This window comes from Miniopterus schreibersii, assembly GCF_964146895.1.
Source record: "Miniopterus schreibersii genome assembly, chromosome: 17".
Taxonomy (NCBI): Eukaryota; Metazoa; Chordata; class Mammalia; order Chiroptera; family Miniopteridae; genus Miniopterus; species Miniopterus schreibersii.
The window spans coordinates 22,123,395-22,139,513 of record NC_138117.1 but is presented as its reverse complement, the minus strand read 5'-3'; the positions used below and the strand labels follow the sequence as shown (position 1 = coordinate 22,139,513).

Below are 16,119 nucleotides of genomic sequence, written 5' to 3'. Positions count from 1 at the left end.
GTATCCAAACATGTATAAGCAAGAATTAAACAAACCCGGAAACTATACCAATAATAGAGAAATTAAATTATAGTGTATCTGTATTACAGAATCTCAGTTCAGCAGTTAAATTTTATACTTTTATTAAGGAAATAGAGAAATACACTCTGAGAAGCAAACATTCAAGATTATACCTACAGCATGATCCAAATCTGTTTTTGTTTTGCCTCGTTCATTTTGAAAAAGAAACAAAACCAAATGCTTCTTATGGTTTCTTAATGGTGGGATAACAGGTTCCTCTTTTCTTTGAACTAGATTTTCCAAAATTTACACAATAAACATCACCTTCCTGAACAGAATTTTCATTTAGAAATTGAGTTCCTGTAATTTTCCCCCCAGAATTACTGCAATTATATCAACTTTTATTTTGAATATTAACTAACCATTCATTTAGTGATTTGCAAAAAACCAAGGCACCAAATTCCATTTTTAAAAACTCAAATTTGTTACTTCACAATGTAAAAAATAAAAAATTTTAAGGATTTCTTTTGAAAATGTGTTTCTTATGACAAAAACAGGTCTGATAATAGATTTTCACTCTTTGATGTAGGTGTGATTTTTAAAGCCTCAAACAGAGCTTTAGAATTTGTAGAATTAATAAGCAAGGTGAAAAATTAAGCTAATATCCAGTCAGGACAACTAGTATTCCCTTTGCAAGGGTCAAATCTCAAAGGCTGATTATTCACTTAATTTCTATAGATATTCTAAATCCCCCAGAGTAAAGTAAGCAACCTTTTTTGTTTTTTGGGTTTTTTTGGGCCATTACTCTCTTGGGATTGTTCTAAAACACTGCTTTCCCACTCAGGAAGTCCATCAACATAAATATGTGACAAACATCACAGTCATACTACCTGGAATTCATTTTAAATTATTTTAAAGGCCGAATCATTAAAAACTAAGATGCTTTATTGTTACTATTTAGTTTCAAATACAGGTTGTATTTAAATAAATAATTATGACACAGTTCTACTGAGTATTCCCAGTAAAGCTTGGATTTAAAAAAAAACACAACTCTCAATTTGTACTATTTAAAGAAAAAAAATGACTTTATATACTTAATATGAAGTACATTTTACTGTATTCAAAACTGGAAATACATGTCTTACACTATTTACTAAGTTAATTGACTATATCCTTTAACTATACTGAACAATTATTAATTGTATTTGAAAATATATCCCGACGATGTTCACAATATTAGTATAAAGGAAATGAAGACCATCTTTGGAACCACCATGGTGGTGCCATCATTACACAGACCAACAGTGAAAATACTGTTATATTTAAAGACAAAAAGAAGAGCTTCTTGAGGGAAGTTCAAAATCACCAATAGTAGTTTTCAATGAAAAAATTCTTGCAATTAGTAAGTAAACTTTATACTAGCCATGAATACACACACACACACACACACACACACACACGCACACAGTATAACCAATCACTAAATATTTGCTAAAAAGAAAAGTACTCATGATGTTTCATACTGACAAAGAAGTCACTGTGATACAAAACTCTAAAAAGCTTAATAAAAATGAACAGATGTGCAGCCAGTACAAGTAAACATATATAATAGAGAATTTTTAAAAATTATCTTTAAGTTTAAAGTTACTAAAGTATCTATCATTAAAGTATCTATTATTAACTTATTAAATGCCTATACTGTGAAAAATCGTTATAAGATACTCATTGTAAAAAATCCTACAGCTAAAGACACATAACACAGGGAAGTGAATAAATTCCCCAGGAGGGAAGAGTAGGAGAGCTGGGCTAAATATGGAGGTAATCAAGTTCAAAGTTTTAATTTAGAATGTTGGCACTGAAACCTAGACTCAGTAAGTCCTTATCTGGATGTGGGAGTGGAAAAGCAGACCAGGTAGAAAGTTTTTAAGTTCACTTTTTTTTAAATCCTCACATGAGGGTATTTTTTTCCATTGCTTTTCAGAGAGAAAACGGGGGGGGGGGGGGAGGCACGGGACAGGACGGAATGGACATCAATGTGAGAGAGAAACATCGACTGGCTGCCTCCCACTGGTGCCCCTGGGGCCTAGAGGGAACCCGCAACCCAGGGACGTGCCCTTGACCAGGAATCGAACCTGCAAACATTCAGTGCACAGGCTGACGCTCTAACCACTGACCCACACGGGCCAGAGCTTTAAGTTCATTTTTCATAATAAAGTGTTTGCAAAATTATGCTCATAACTTATTTTGAATATTCTTATTTCACTCTCACAAATGCTGAATTATGCACAACAGTTACACATCAAGTTCCTAATTTATCTATACCAATAGTGTAATTCAGGAGTCAGTCAACAAAACAACACACACATATTTTAAGCTTTGCAAACCTAATAGTTTCTGGCTGCTACCACATTATTCATCTTTTTAAAAAACAACCTTTTTTAAAAGGCTGCTAACTCAAGGGTTTTCTCAAAGAAAATGGCATGGACTGAATTTGGCCCCTGGGCCAGAGTTTGTCAACTTTCTTTTAACTGATTCTGTAATCTGTACAGATTCCTGAAAAAAAAAAAAAAAGTTCCCAACCTCTACTATTAAATTAATGTGGAACAAATTTTTGCCAATTCTGTCACTTCTGGGACTGGAATAGGCCCAAACGCGACTGGGTGTGAAGGCTTTGATTAAGTATCTTTTCAATTATTTTTTAAAATCATGACTTTTACTACTTCTCCCTAAATTACTGATTTTGTCAAAATAATAAGTTTAAATTATTTTAAAATGTGCTCCATTAGTCATATCTGCCTATCAAACAAACAGCTCAGGCTAATAAGCAGAGATGTGCCATTGTCCTTGTATGAAAACAGAGCCATGCACAGTGCTTTTACTATCACCTAGTTGTTGAGGATATTGGATAAATGGCCTCTTCTCCAGTTTATCAAACAAATGCTAACCATTTATTTCCCAATTCTCTCAGTAGTTTTAGCTGAATGAGATGTTTTTCCTAGCTCTGTGAAAATAACTTAAGCAACCTCCTTTCAAAAGGCCAGGCTTTGGTTTGGATTCTAGTAAAAGCAAAGTTGTAGAAAACTCTTTAAAGTTTAAAAAAAAGATATAGCCAACACATTTTTAATTAGTAGGAGCTTTGATAATAACTGGAAATATTTTCAAATGTTTTGCTAAATTTAAAATCAATTTCTAATTGCTAGCTAAGTGGAATGTCAATTAGGGGAATGCACCTTGGTAGTGGAGAAAAAATGTCCACTTCCTGATGAAAAATAGCTCAAAACTTACTTTCACCTTTTACTTAAAACCTGGTTATAATGAGCCATAATCAATTTCAGTTTATGTAAAATAATAGCTTTAAAATAGTTTGTTTATATTTCGGAAAGTAGTCAGCAAGAGTGAAATTTTACAATATTCTTTTTAAAAAAATGTTATTGATTTTAGAGAGAGAGGAAAGGAGAAGAGGGGGAGAGAAACAGATTTGAGAGAGAAACATCAATCAGCTGCCTCCTGCAGGCCACCCCCCCACTGGGGATCAAGCCCACAACTGGGCATGTGCCCTGACCAGGGATAGAATCAGTGACGTTTTGGTGCATGTGACAACGCTCAACCGAGACACACTGGCCTGGGCAGTATACTATATTCTTTAAAATCTACAACCTTTAAACAAAGTGATGTAAAATTTTTAGTATTTCCCTTATATTCAAAAACCTACTTGAAAGGGGAAAATAATTATACATATAAAAAGTGGTATCTGCCTCTTTAAGATGTAACTTAATCATCAAGCACATTTGTATAGTTTCAAAGCTAGTCCAGATTTTAAGAATATAAAGTCATGGCCCTGGCTGGGTGGCTCAGTTGGTTGGAGCGTGGTCCAGCACAACAAAAGGTTGAGGGTTCAATCCCAGGTTGGGACGCATTTGGGAGGCAACTGATTAAGATTTTTATTCTCTTTCTATAATCAATAAAAACATACTTGGTTGGGGATTAAAAAAACAAAAACAGACACACACCACCCCCAAAGAGTATAAAGTCACAATGTGATGTAGCAGGCAATGATTGGGCTTAATTCTGTACTCTTCCACTTTCTATGTCAGTGATCTCATCAGAGTATTTAATTTCTCTAACCTTGTTACTTCACTGGTAAAATGGGGATAATGCCTACTGCTCTAATCAATTGTAAAGATTTTTAAAAATCTTTAATTGCGAAGTGCTATATGAAAATATAGATTAAGCTTCTCCCTTTAGTTTTTTTAATCTGAAAGCTAAAATTACAGATTAAAAGTTCTTCCTCAGAATTTTAAAATCATTTATAATTATTATCCCTTAACCCGCAGGTGATTTTTCTATTACCTCAAAGAAAACCTGAACAATAAGAAAAAGTTTATGATCACTGTTCTGACCTGAAGACATTTTAATACAACTCAATTATAACTAACCGTCTTTCAGGTTTTTTTCAGTTGAGGTAACTTAATACACATTTTTGCTTCATAAATATCCAAACTTCCAAGAAAGAACATTGTACAATGTTTCAGAAGTTCAATAAAAAAGATTGAGACATCATCCACCAATAACAGCACTTCTACAAGGAGAAAAACAGAACTGTTTTCCCTTAAGAATCTGAGGTACTTCAATCTCCAGAACTCACTTCTCAATTTAACAAAAGAAGTGAAGCTTAGTCTACTTTTAATGCTTACCTGTATTTTCCTCTAATGTTTTAAAAATACTGTACTTTTAGAAAAGTATAATTTATGCACATCATAAAAATGTCATTAGAAAAAATATATCATACTCAACCTGACATTTCAACCATAATTCTTCATTCCCTAATTCTATAAAATAACCTAATCCACTCATTCAGTAAGTATTTAATGAATGCTTACTATGTAACAGGTTAAAGAGCCCGTCACTGGAGACAAGATGAAAAACATGGTCTCTGACCTAGAAGACTTCACAGGTCTAGTGAGGAAGACATATTTACCCTACAATTTGATAAGTGCTGTAATGGAAGTACAAACAAAGCAAAACAAACACTCTAGCACAAAGAGAAGTGCAAGTAACTGGGGGCTTCAGAAGTAACAGACATAGGAGTCTGTGTGGGGGTGTGTGCAAACCATACACATTGAGATTATGAAGAAAATATTTATATTTTCAGAAAATAATAATAAGCCCTACTTCCCTGAGTAAGTTAGATGGAGAAAGCTGACCGAACATGAGGCAGGAAGGGATATGTTGTGAAGTTGAGGTAAATTCTTTAAAATGACAATGGCACAATCAAACTTCAACTTTAAGAAGACTCCTCTGAGTGGCAGTACAGAATTACCAGATAGGAAATCATTCGAATAGGCAGAGATAATGAAAACCTTAACTAAGGGCAGAGACAGAAAACTACAAAATTAAAAACATTCTTAGTTCTCTATACCTTTCTCTGATAAACATGGCTAGGAATTTATTTCCCCCATATACACAAACAGACAAACTCAAACTTCATTTTTCCAATTTATTCTTCAAACTTATATGGCACCTTTAATAGTACCAATTAAACCTCAATTTTCTGATCAACATAACTATCCGACTATTCTGAGGAATTATAGAGAACTATCTTTTGGCTGATGTTCATTTTTACTTATAGTGATGTTTTAAGAGAATAAACCAAAAAAAAATTTTACACAGTAAGTATTTTACATAAATGTAACATGCATATCCACTTCATAATTAACCAAAATAAACTTTTAAGCACAAAATTTTAAAAAATCATTAAAAAATGAGACAATAAACCCAAGATAGATTTAACAGAAGCAACAAAAACACACATTTCATAAAGTTTCAATTGGTCTTGTCTTCCTACCGGTTAAAGCCTGAGTTTCAAAAATCCTACCTTCCTTGCCAAACAGAAACCTCCAACTTGGCTGTACCCTAATATATGTCCACATAACAAAGAACTAATTTTAAGACCTGAAGGACAATCACTTGTAAATTAATATAAAAATTATTCCCTAAGAAAGTGAACACTAGAAAAAAGAAGAAATATGCTGCCACAGAAGGCCAGTAGCCTGGTTAAAATATGCCGGCATGGCTCAGTGGTTGAACATCAACCTAGGATCCAGATCATGGTTCGATTCCCAGTTAGGGCACATGCCCGGGTTGTGGGCTCAATCCCCAGTTGGGGCGTGCAGGAGGCAGCCAATCACTGATGGCTCTCTCATCACTGATGTTTCTATCTCCCTCTTCCTTCCTCTCTCTGAAATCAATAGATATATTTTTTAAAAATAAAAAAAAATAAAAAATAAAGTATGCCTGGGTTTGATGTGAATTAGATCTAAGTACACAAAACAAATTAACCAAAAATATTAAACATCTTTCCAGATAAACGATTCATTTTTCTTATTTATATTAAAATCAGATAGGATTTAATTTTAAAGTCATATTGTGCATTTATAAATTAAATTTTTCTATTTCAGCTAAGTAATTATAACTTAAATTCTTATATAGCTTACTTTCAGATTTTCCATTTTTCTCTCCAATAGACTCAGTGTTCAATATTCTATAATTATAGTGCTCTTTAAAAAGAAAATATGGCCCTGGACAGTGCTGCTCGACCAGTGTGGCTCAGTTGGTTGAGCATCAACCCATGCATCAAAAGGTCACTGGTTTGATTCCCTGTCAGGGCACATGGCTGGGTTGCGGGCTCCATCCCCAGTAAGGGGTGTGTAGGAGGCAGCCAATAGATGTTTCACTCTCACATCAATATTTCTCTCCTTCTCCCTTCTCTAAAATCAATAAAGATATGTTTTTTTTAAAAAGTAAATATGTACCCTGACTACACATAATTATTTTTCGTATTACAGAAAGATAACTGCTGAAAATCTATTCATTAGTACTGGCAAGAAGGAGGAAGTAAAATACAGCCTTATGGGTATCAAACTTTAAAACCTCTCTTGAAACAGCACATGACTATATTGATTCAAACATCATGAATTAAAATAATTTAATTAATATAAAGCATAAGACCTTCCATTTAAACATCACATTAAAACAAGTTGTTTACAGATGTTTTGCCAACATAAAGAAGCTTTTATGATACAATTAAAAACTGAGTTAATTAAGGTGAACGCATTTAGAGTCTTAAAATTAATTTTCCAATACGTTAAAAGTTTTTTACAAGTGAAATCTTATGCAAAAGTCCAATATAAAAAACAGATAAAAAGCAAAGCAGAGCTCTTGTTGCCACAAGGGTGGGATCAAGGGTACCCTCCCCCAGTCTCCCCTAGGCAGACCTGAAGCACCTCTGTGGAATGCCAAATAACCAATCTTCTAAGCCCCTGTGACAAATGAATTATAAAATATCTGTTACCAAGTAAAGCAAGGATTCTTATGGTAGCAATTTTCAAACATTTACGATCCATTAAAATTCCTTGAAAACAGAGTTTGAACAATGAAGACAGAGGATCTACATAATATATCCTTGTCTCAGAAATTCATTTTACATTTTAATAAAGTATGAAATCAGGTAGCAAAAAAACCCACAATTCAATTATTTAGACCAAATAAACTTCTCAAAACTTATCTGATTGTAAAGACCTTGTTGGGGGGGCAATATTTACTATGCTTCATATCAGAATTTCTCAAAGTTGGAAAACACTGCCATGAGGGATATTAACTGAGGTTACTGTATGGTCTCAAACACAATACTGTTTCTTTAAAAACTTGCACTACACTGCACGACAAATGATCTTCCCTTATTTTCCAATAATATATTCTTTCACAACATTTAGGTGGAAAGTAAATTTACTGAGATCATAAAGTAGATTATATAAATATAAAATGAAAATTTTCATTCTTAACAGTAGCCAAACTTTCATAGATTTTATTACCCATTTTTCTTCATTCTCATTTGTGTATTCCTTCCCAACAATGATTACAGATCAACAGATAGAAGAGGGTAAAGAAATTACTAAGAGTTTAATCAGATTAAACATAACCACAGTTCTTCAGTCCTAAAAATAATTCTACATCCCACAAAATGGGAACTACTTTTTGTTCAAATTTGCTCTAACACTGTAAAGCTGTGTTAAGAACATTTGGTTCCTTGTTCTTTTACAGTTTTAAAAAACTAGAGGTTAAGATTTCAAGGTACCTTTTTTTATGTATTTTTTTTTTTTAAAGCAAAACAACAAAAGCAGCTTCATTCCAGAATGTTCTCCCTAAAGAAAATGGTTAATGATGAAAACTTTTTAAATTTACTTCATTAGTAGCAACATTTTTATTAACAAATGGACGCAGACAGAAATAGTATAGAGACCAAAGATCACTTTTTAAATGTTTACATCTAAATTATTCCAGTACACAAATTCACAAGACTTGTGAAAAATCTGAATACACAAGGACCTCAAAAGCCACCAATTATTTGATTTGATGAAATTCTCCATGCCTACAATATAGAAGCAAGTGTTTATAAAGTCTTAAATTATTTTATCTTTATCTATTCCCTACATTACCAGGTTAAATTAAAACTTTATCAGTAAAATTCAAATAGGACCGCCTCCTAAAGAAGAAAACACTACACTTAACCAAAAATTTCAGGCACAAAGTAGTCCTCTCCCACAAATTTCTAGCTAATTAAATATTGTAATGTGCTTTGGCTACAAAGATATGACAGTGACATTAAAAGATTAAATTCTTTCAACACTAAAAAAAAAAAACCCCACACCAAAATATGTACAAATAATATTCATCTTCAAATCTTTATATTCATAATCTAGTTTCAGCTGTCTATAATTTTTAAAGAACTCTTCTGTGCCATAAACCTGCAACTGCTATTCACTATTATGAAGGTATACTAGATAAACTCATGGTATTGTTAGTCTCATTCAATTAAAATATCTACTTGAAAAATCAATTAATACTAGTATTAAGTCTAATTTCCTAAATATGGAACTGTCAGACTTACCTGATTTGTCTGGCTACTTAAGTATGGCTCAAAATCATCATCATTTACAGCATCTTTTTGATGAATGGAACCATTTTGTACTGAAACTAAAAAATATGTTTGTATTAGATGTGTTGTAATCATCATTATGAGAATCACAGAACCACCTAACATTTTCAGTATTTTTCAAACGAAGTCACAAAAAGTTATCCTGAGCTCTTTGTTCTTTTCACCTAAAATCTCTTAATAACAACTTAATTTTGGATACAAATATTTATGTGCCACCAAAAACTTACAAATCTTGTACAGATAAGCCTAAGATTAGAGAAATAAAAATTACATATACACTTCCCAATAACAAAAACAATATCCCAATTTCAACACTGTAGTAAGCAAACAGTTAAATTAAAATGTTGGAAGGGTTCACTAATGCTATAATTGAATCTAAATATTACCTCAAATAGTGTTGTAGACAGATTTCGGAATGTTCTCTTTGTTAAATCTATTACTTAGTCTATTAAAGGTAAATAATGAACTTTTTTGGTAACTAATTACATTAAATATCTTAAATGTCTCCAGTTAAAGAAAGTGGCTAAAATTAACTTGAAGCAGTATCACAATAAATGTAATTATGGAAAAAAAATCTAAATAAAAAATTATGAAGACTCTCACATGAAAGTACAAATAAAATTCAGACACTAAAGATAACCATGATTACTCTTGCAACACACAAGAAAACCAATCAGAATAATTTATAATGCCGTATTTGTTCAGAGATCTTTTCCATAAATGTTCTATAGTTATTCTCTTGACACTGTCTTACAGTGCTTTTGAGCAGACTTGAGGTAAGAAGGTCCTGGATTTGGATCCTAAGTCCAACACTAAGAAGCTGGGTGATTGATCTCTAAGTTAGTGACTTAACCTCTGTAACTCTACTTCTCTGTTCAAAGAGGATATTAATAGTACCTACCTACCTCACCTCATGAGAGTATTCAATGACAATATACAATAATGTTGAATATTACATAAAATATTACAAGATCCAAATAGGACTAAAAATTACTTTAGAACCACAGAAGCTTCACCAGGCTAAAACTTGATGTGCTGGCACTGTCTATGTAAATATACTATTTTATCCTACTTTTGAAACACACATTGATGTACAAAGTTGAAGCTTTCTGATGGATATTAACTAATCTGTTAGAAACAACAACAAAAAACACCTCAATATTTGGGGATTACTTAAAAATAGGGTCACAAAATATTATAAATTAAGGTTGGGGACAATGGTTGTGTTCCTTTGTAACAGTATACCATTTTAATTTTTCCTAACTTGAGTTTAGATCATATACAATGTAATCGTGAGTTGACGATGACATGGGAGAGCAAAAGTAGGCCATGTCCCTTAGTTCTTTGCCTCCCACTAAATAGCAATGATCACTCCAAGAAACAATGCTACATTGTGAAGTCTTCAAAGTAAACCTACACTGCCCCTTAAAGACAAGAAGAGAAACCTGATGGTCAACTTGATCCACTGAGGTGGTTTACCTCTATATTATGATAAAGATAGCATCATAGCCAGGGTTGAGCTAAATGTGCTCCCCAAAATTTAAATATGTTAGCAGCCACTAGAAATGAAAATAAAGAGGTGGGTACCTTAGGCTATTTCTGGTGGGTTAATCATGTCAGCCCAAGAGATTCTAACATACACATTCTCCTTTACCACTCCTTTATCAAAGGTACTATGCATAATTTATTACCTCCTGAAAAAAAATTCTTCACTACTTATGGACTATTACACTAGTAATAGTCGTCAGTACACATTTGAAACAGCAACCCATTTCAAAATCACAACTATCTAGTCCTTGAATTTGTTAGATTCTCACAAATTTAATCCATACTGCTAACACAGTAAAAAGTACCTACTCAAAATTTATCTAAATACATATTACACTGCTATTCTTATTTCCTCTGTTCTATCCTTTCTCTTCTTTTAAGAGGCTGTGACTAAGAACAAAACATTCACACACACTAAATAAATAGTCTACAATCATTTATAAGTGATGCATAAATGTCTAAGAAATTCTAAAAGATTACTCAAGGAGTATGTCAATCTAAGGAAATGTTTAATTAAAAGTATTTTATGCATACTGACAAGTAATTTGCATTCAATTAAAATATGAGTAAGAAGCTAGCCTCTGAGTTTCAGAAGCATACATTTAAGAAATTCAACTGTCTTAAAGGCTTTAGTTTTTGAACATTACTTAATGACAACTTAATGTCTTGGAGACTGAGAGCCATTAAATAGTAATGAAATCCAAGCTAGTTCCATAGTCTGTACAAGTTCTTCAGGGAAAAAAGAACAGATGACTTACATGATTCTTCGCCTGTTTCCTCTGCTCTATGAAGCAGAGTCAAATCAAGATAGAACATGGGCCTTAGGAGCCAGGTGATTCTTTGCTCTGGTCTGACTACATCAAGTTAGGAAAGTCAACAGATCTGTGCATCATGTTTTCCCACCTACAAAAACAGCGACAATACCATATACCCTCTATCTCCTTATAGGAATGTTTTGAGGATTAATAATAAAATAAAGCCTAAAATGACGGTTAAGTGCTTTTCAATCTTTTCCGGAGGGAAGATGGGAAGAGGTTACAAAAGAATATTGCCAAAATATAAGGCATTTTCAACTACTTTTCTGATACTAAAAAATAGCCAAATTTAACCTAATTCTCTCAAATTGTAGTTGTACCAAACAGTGTTGGGAGGGGGAGAGAGAGGAGAGGAGAGGAAAGATAAATCCCTTTCCATGTATCTATTTATAAAGTTATGGAATAGGAAGAAGCAAGCAATAAGGCCTGAGGCTACTAGGAGCACGGGATCTGACACCTTCTCCATGGTGCCTGCAGGAAAAGTAATAATAATACACTTTGATTCCAGCAAGCAAAAATCCTTCTTTTTAATAAATAAAAGCGATATAAAGTCATTAAATTACAGACCGACAGGTAAATAATTATCCTTAAATTTCTACTACCTTTCAGTACTACACCTTGGCCAACGATAATAAAAACAATTCTAATATGTAACACATAGACAATAGATGAATTTTTAAAAATTCAAACTCATAAACAAGTAAACCTAGAACTACTTATACTACAAAAGCATTTTTGCCTTACAAAGATATTGCTATAGAACCCACTTTAAACTTTTAGTTCTTTTAGTGCATTTATGTCATTCAAGATATACAGAAAAACACTTAGCAGAAAATCAAAGACACTAAAGCCAGGTGTAAAGCCAATGCTGTAAACTAACAATAATTCAGGGAAGAAACACAGCATCTCTGAAATTATGTAAACTGAAAAGTATCCTGCTTTCAAAACTCTGACAACTCCTCAGGGACATGTAGTTTTCATAAGCTGTGAATTCAAGTTTAATACTCATGTTCTTAGAAAACTGAGGCTGTAGTTCAAGAAAAATAACTTTGCTTTCTGCTCCATAAAAGTAAACAGAATAACTGTAAAACAATTTCACTAGCTTGAAAACCAAGTCAGCTAAGGCAAAGTAGTTTTTCTCAAACACATAGCTAGCTACTCATATCAGTCCACTGGAGGTGCTGCCTTCGCTTTGTAATTCTCCCTGCAGAGGCATAAAAATACAAGTAATGTAGATGTGTGCTTGTGCGCTTGTAGTATCTACCATTTTAAAGCATCTTAAATGACCGCCAATACCAGTAGTTCTGCCCTCCCGCCATATCTTAGGCAACAGTCTTCCTGTATCTTAAAAATAGATGAGGTGAGGCCCTGGCCAGGGTGGCTCAGCTGGTTGAGCGTCGTCCTGTGCACATGCCCAAGTTGCAGGTTCAATCCCTGATCGAGGTGCAAATGGGAGTCAACCGATGGATGCTTCTCTCTCAAATCGATGTTTCTCTCCCCCTCCCTCTTACATCAATAAAAAACATATTTTAAAAAATAGGTGAGGAAGGTGAAAAGAAACTCAGCAACTGTAACTGCTAGAACAGTGAACTAATGTAATTACAACAATTTGCATAACATATATAGGATTTATGACTAGAATTATTAGTTCTTTTTTATAGATAGAGGGGAAATTCTGATCAAAAGATGCACTGTGTTCAAGCTCACTTGGCAAGTCAGTGGCCACAAGCAGTATTAGAACACAGATCTCGTAGGAACCTCAGTCCATCCTTCTATCCATGAATGAGATTACGAACTGAACAATAAAGGAGAAAGAAAATTTCTTGGAATAAAGAACTATCCAAATACATACTCTGTGTGTGTACCTAAATGCACCTAACAAATGTGATACTGATTAAAACAATTTTAATAACCAAAATATATATATCATCAATATACAATATTATTTACATATAACTTACATCTATAATATCAAAGACATTTAGTGAAATGACTCTGTTATAAATCAAGCTTATAGTAATGGCTTACTAAATAGATGGTCTATTTTGTTTTGTCAAACAAGTACTTCATATAATTTGCATACTTACCTTAAAGCAGATTAACACAAAACACTTAGCATTTCAAATAGCCTTGCAAAGTGCCACCTCCCCACAGATCTAGGATAAAATAATTTATGCTAGGCAATAATGAGCACAAATTTCACATATCTTCAAGTCTATATACTTCCTAATGGGAAGACTAGCAAAACAAGTAATAGATTATTCTTTTTAAATTTACAAATTAAGTTTTTAAAAACTCACTTAAATCAACAATATCAAATTCTGAGATTTATGCTCACAACATAAAAAATAATTCTAAAATTAAAATTTTAACTCTAAAAATTAAATTCTAGAGTTTAAAATTTCTAACTGTGTACATACTCAAAGAAAATACTCAAAGAATAAACTTGATAAACTTTTTACTTAATATAGTGTCATACATCTAGTCTGCACAAATTCTCAAATAAATTGTACAACTCGAAGAAAATTAAGTAAGCTGTGTACAGTACCTACTCCTTTCAAATTTGCTATAGCGAATAAAAACCTGAATATAAAGAGCACCAATAAAAAGATTGAATTACATCTAAAAAGCTATTGTAGATCTTACTTTCTAGGTAATATTTTGCTATGAAATAAAAAACAGGAAGCATAATTCTATTTAGTCTCATTTCAAGCCCTGTTGCAAACTGTCATAAATATATAATTCGATGTAATGTTATTTAATTGGCACTGCCCCAAAAAAGCACTGTTCTATACTCATTCATGTCACATGATCAACATCACATCTGTCAGCTGACTGTATTATCCCATATTAGTAAATACGAAGTACACTTTTTTAAAATGCGTTACTTTCAGGAGTACTTTCTTTTGAAAAAACTAAATAGTAAATCACATAATTCTGACAGGAAATTATGTCCTTGAGTCAGTCCTTTCTAAAATACCAAACTGAGTCTCACCTTGCGATCAGGACAACACAGTGAGATAGCATGCCTGTTCAGTTTTTATCTCTAACGTAACTGACTTCAACAGAATCAGTGATTAACAGTACAATATACATTAATGTGACATGGAATACTATGTGGTTGCATGTTCCAATGTAACCCAGACATGTCAAACAAAATCTCCACTTACCTACATAAAGATTTCTTGTGGCAGAAATTACATAATACAGATAAACTGCAAAATTAAAACAATGTCACTACATTCATAACAATACCTCCTGAACTGAAATACAACTAAGGAGAAAACTGTTTCTTGTACCACTTTGCTTTCTACAAAAGTGCCATCAAAGCAAGGAACTACCGAAGTTTTGGATAGCACTGGGCTGCCTTTGCCATGATGAATGTTCCTCCAATCCTACATTTAAAAAAAAAAAAAAAAAAAGGAGCAAAAACAAACAGAAAGGCTCTCACACAGTTTTAAAAGTAACATGGAACCAACATTAGTGAATAAGATAAAAATATCCAAACTCACCTTTATTTCCTTGCCCTTTAGGTCTCTGGGTAGCAAGACGAAAGGTGAAATGAGAAGGAAAAAAGAAAAGAAGGAAAGCGTGTTATCAAAGGCGTTATCAAAGATAAGTTATTTTAAACAATCCGCGTAGGAGTCAAAGCCACCATATCCTCCACAGCCACCGATTTCCCAACCACCCCGTCTGTAAACCTACTACCGCCACTTGGGGTCCGTCTCGGAGCTCGCCCGGGCTCAGCCCCAGGTCGGCCGCCCTCAGGATGCGTCCTAAGGCCCGAAGAGCAGCCCTTCCCCACCCCCCGCGCCGGCGGCCGGCGGCCGGCGGCCTCCCGCCTCCACCGCGGATTCCGGGCCGGGGCGGCAGGACCGCAACTAGCGCCCAGGGCACCGTTATGGGGCCGGCAGCGGCGGCAACGAGGAGGAGCCGAAGCCCCACGCGAGGGTGGAGCTCCGGGGCTCGGGCCTTCGCCGAGCCTGAGGCCTCGGCTCCCTCACCTGATCCACGCTAGTGGCTGACATTCTTCACCGCAACCCGAGAGCCGCCGCCGCCGCCGCTGCCGCCTGGGCCTCTCCCCGTGCACTCACAGCAGTTGGAAGCCGCCCTCAGCCGAGTAGACTGTTCCAGCCGCCGCCGCTTGCCGAGAACCCCGAAACAGGGTCTTGCGCTCGGAGCCGGTGGAAGAGGCCCGTCTCTTCCGCTTGCACGCTCGTCTTCCCGTCTCGCTCTCCGCTTCTCGGGTCCACAATGGCGGACCGACTCCCGAGTCTCACTTCCGCTCCGAGCCTCCCTGACCTTCCGCTCTCCACTCTGACGTCCACGCTCACCTCGCTCTTCCTCCCCCACCCCTCCCGCCGCGGCTTGGGCCCCGCCCCCGCACGCTACGTCCCTGGCGACCGGAGCCTCGGGGGGCCGGCCCCTGGGCGCATGCGCCACGGAGGCAGCGCGCCTGTGCGCCTGCGCGCGCCAACTTCTAGCGTCTCCTCGGTAACTTCTCTCCGTCCAGCTCCGAGTCTGCTGGACGTGCGTGGGGCGTGGGCAGCGGGAGCCCTGGCCGGAGCCGGGAGCCGGGGAAATTCTGGGCCCGAAGTGGGCCTGGGCTGCAGGCTCGGCTGCCGGGATTGCGGCGGAGCCCGGCCGGCTGCGCCCTCCCGGCGGCGGAGTGGCCGGTGGCTGGTGGGAACGCCGCAGCTTCAGCCGCGCCGCCGGGGGCGGGCGAGCGGCGGCGGCCGGGCCTCCTCGGGAGCCCCCCGA

At 35.7% G+C, this 16,119-nt stretch overlaps 1 protein-coding gene across 3 annotated transcripts in view; it reads right to left on the bottom strand.

The window, feature by feature from the left end:
- Window positions 1-15,677, bottom strand: part of YTHDF3 (YTH N6-methyladenosine RNA binding protein F3) — a 36,372-nt gene extending 20,695 nt beyond the window's left edge. Inside the window, exons 1-3 of one of the 3 annotated variants that reach the window (XM_081116352.1) lie at window positions 15,363-15,677; window positions 14,871-14,895; window positions 8,948-9,033 (exon numbers count right to left, since the gene is read on the bottom strand). In XM_081116352.1, the coding sequence (XP_080972478.1) occupies window positions 8,948-9,033; window positions 14,871-14,895; window positions 15,363-15,386 (135 nt within the window). In that variant the 5' untranslated portion in view covers window positions 15,387-15,677. Of the gene's footprint in view, window positions 1-8,947; window positions 9,034-11,301; window positions 11,443-14,870; window positions 14,896-15,362 lie in introns of those variants that run through there. The other 2 variants (XM_081116353.1, XM_081116351.1) reach the window with 2 other exon arrangements.
- Between the last annotated feature and the right edge of the window lie 442 nt (window positions 15,678-16,119).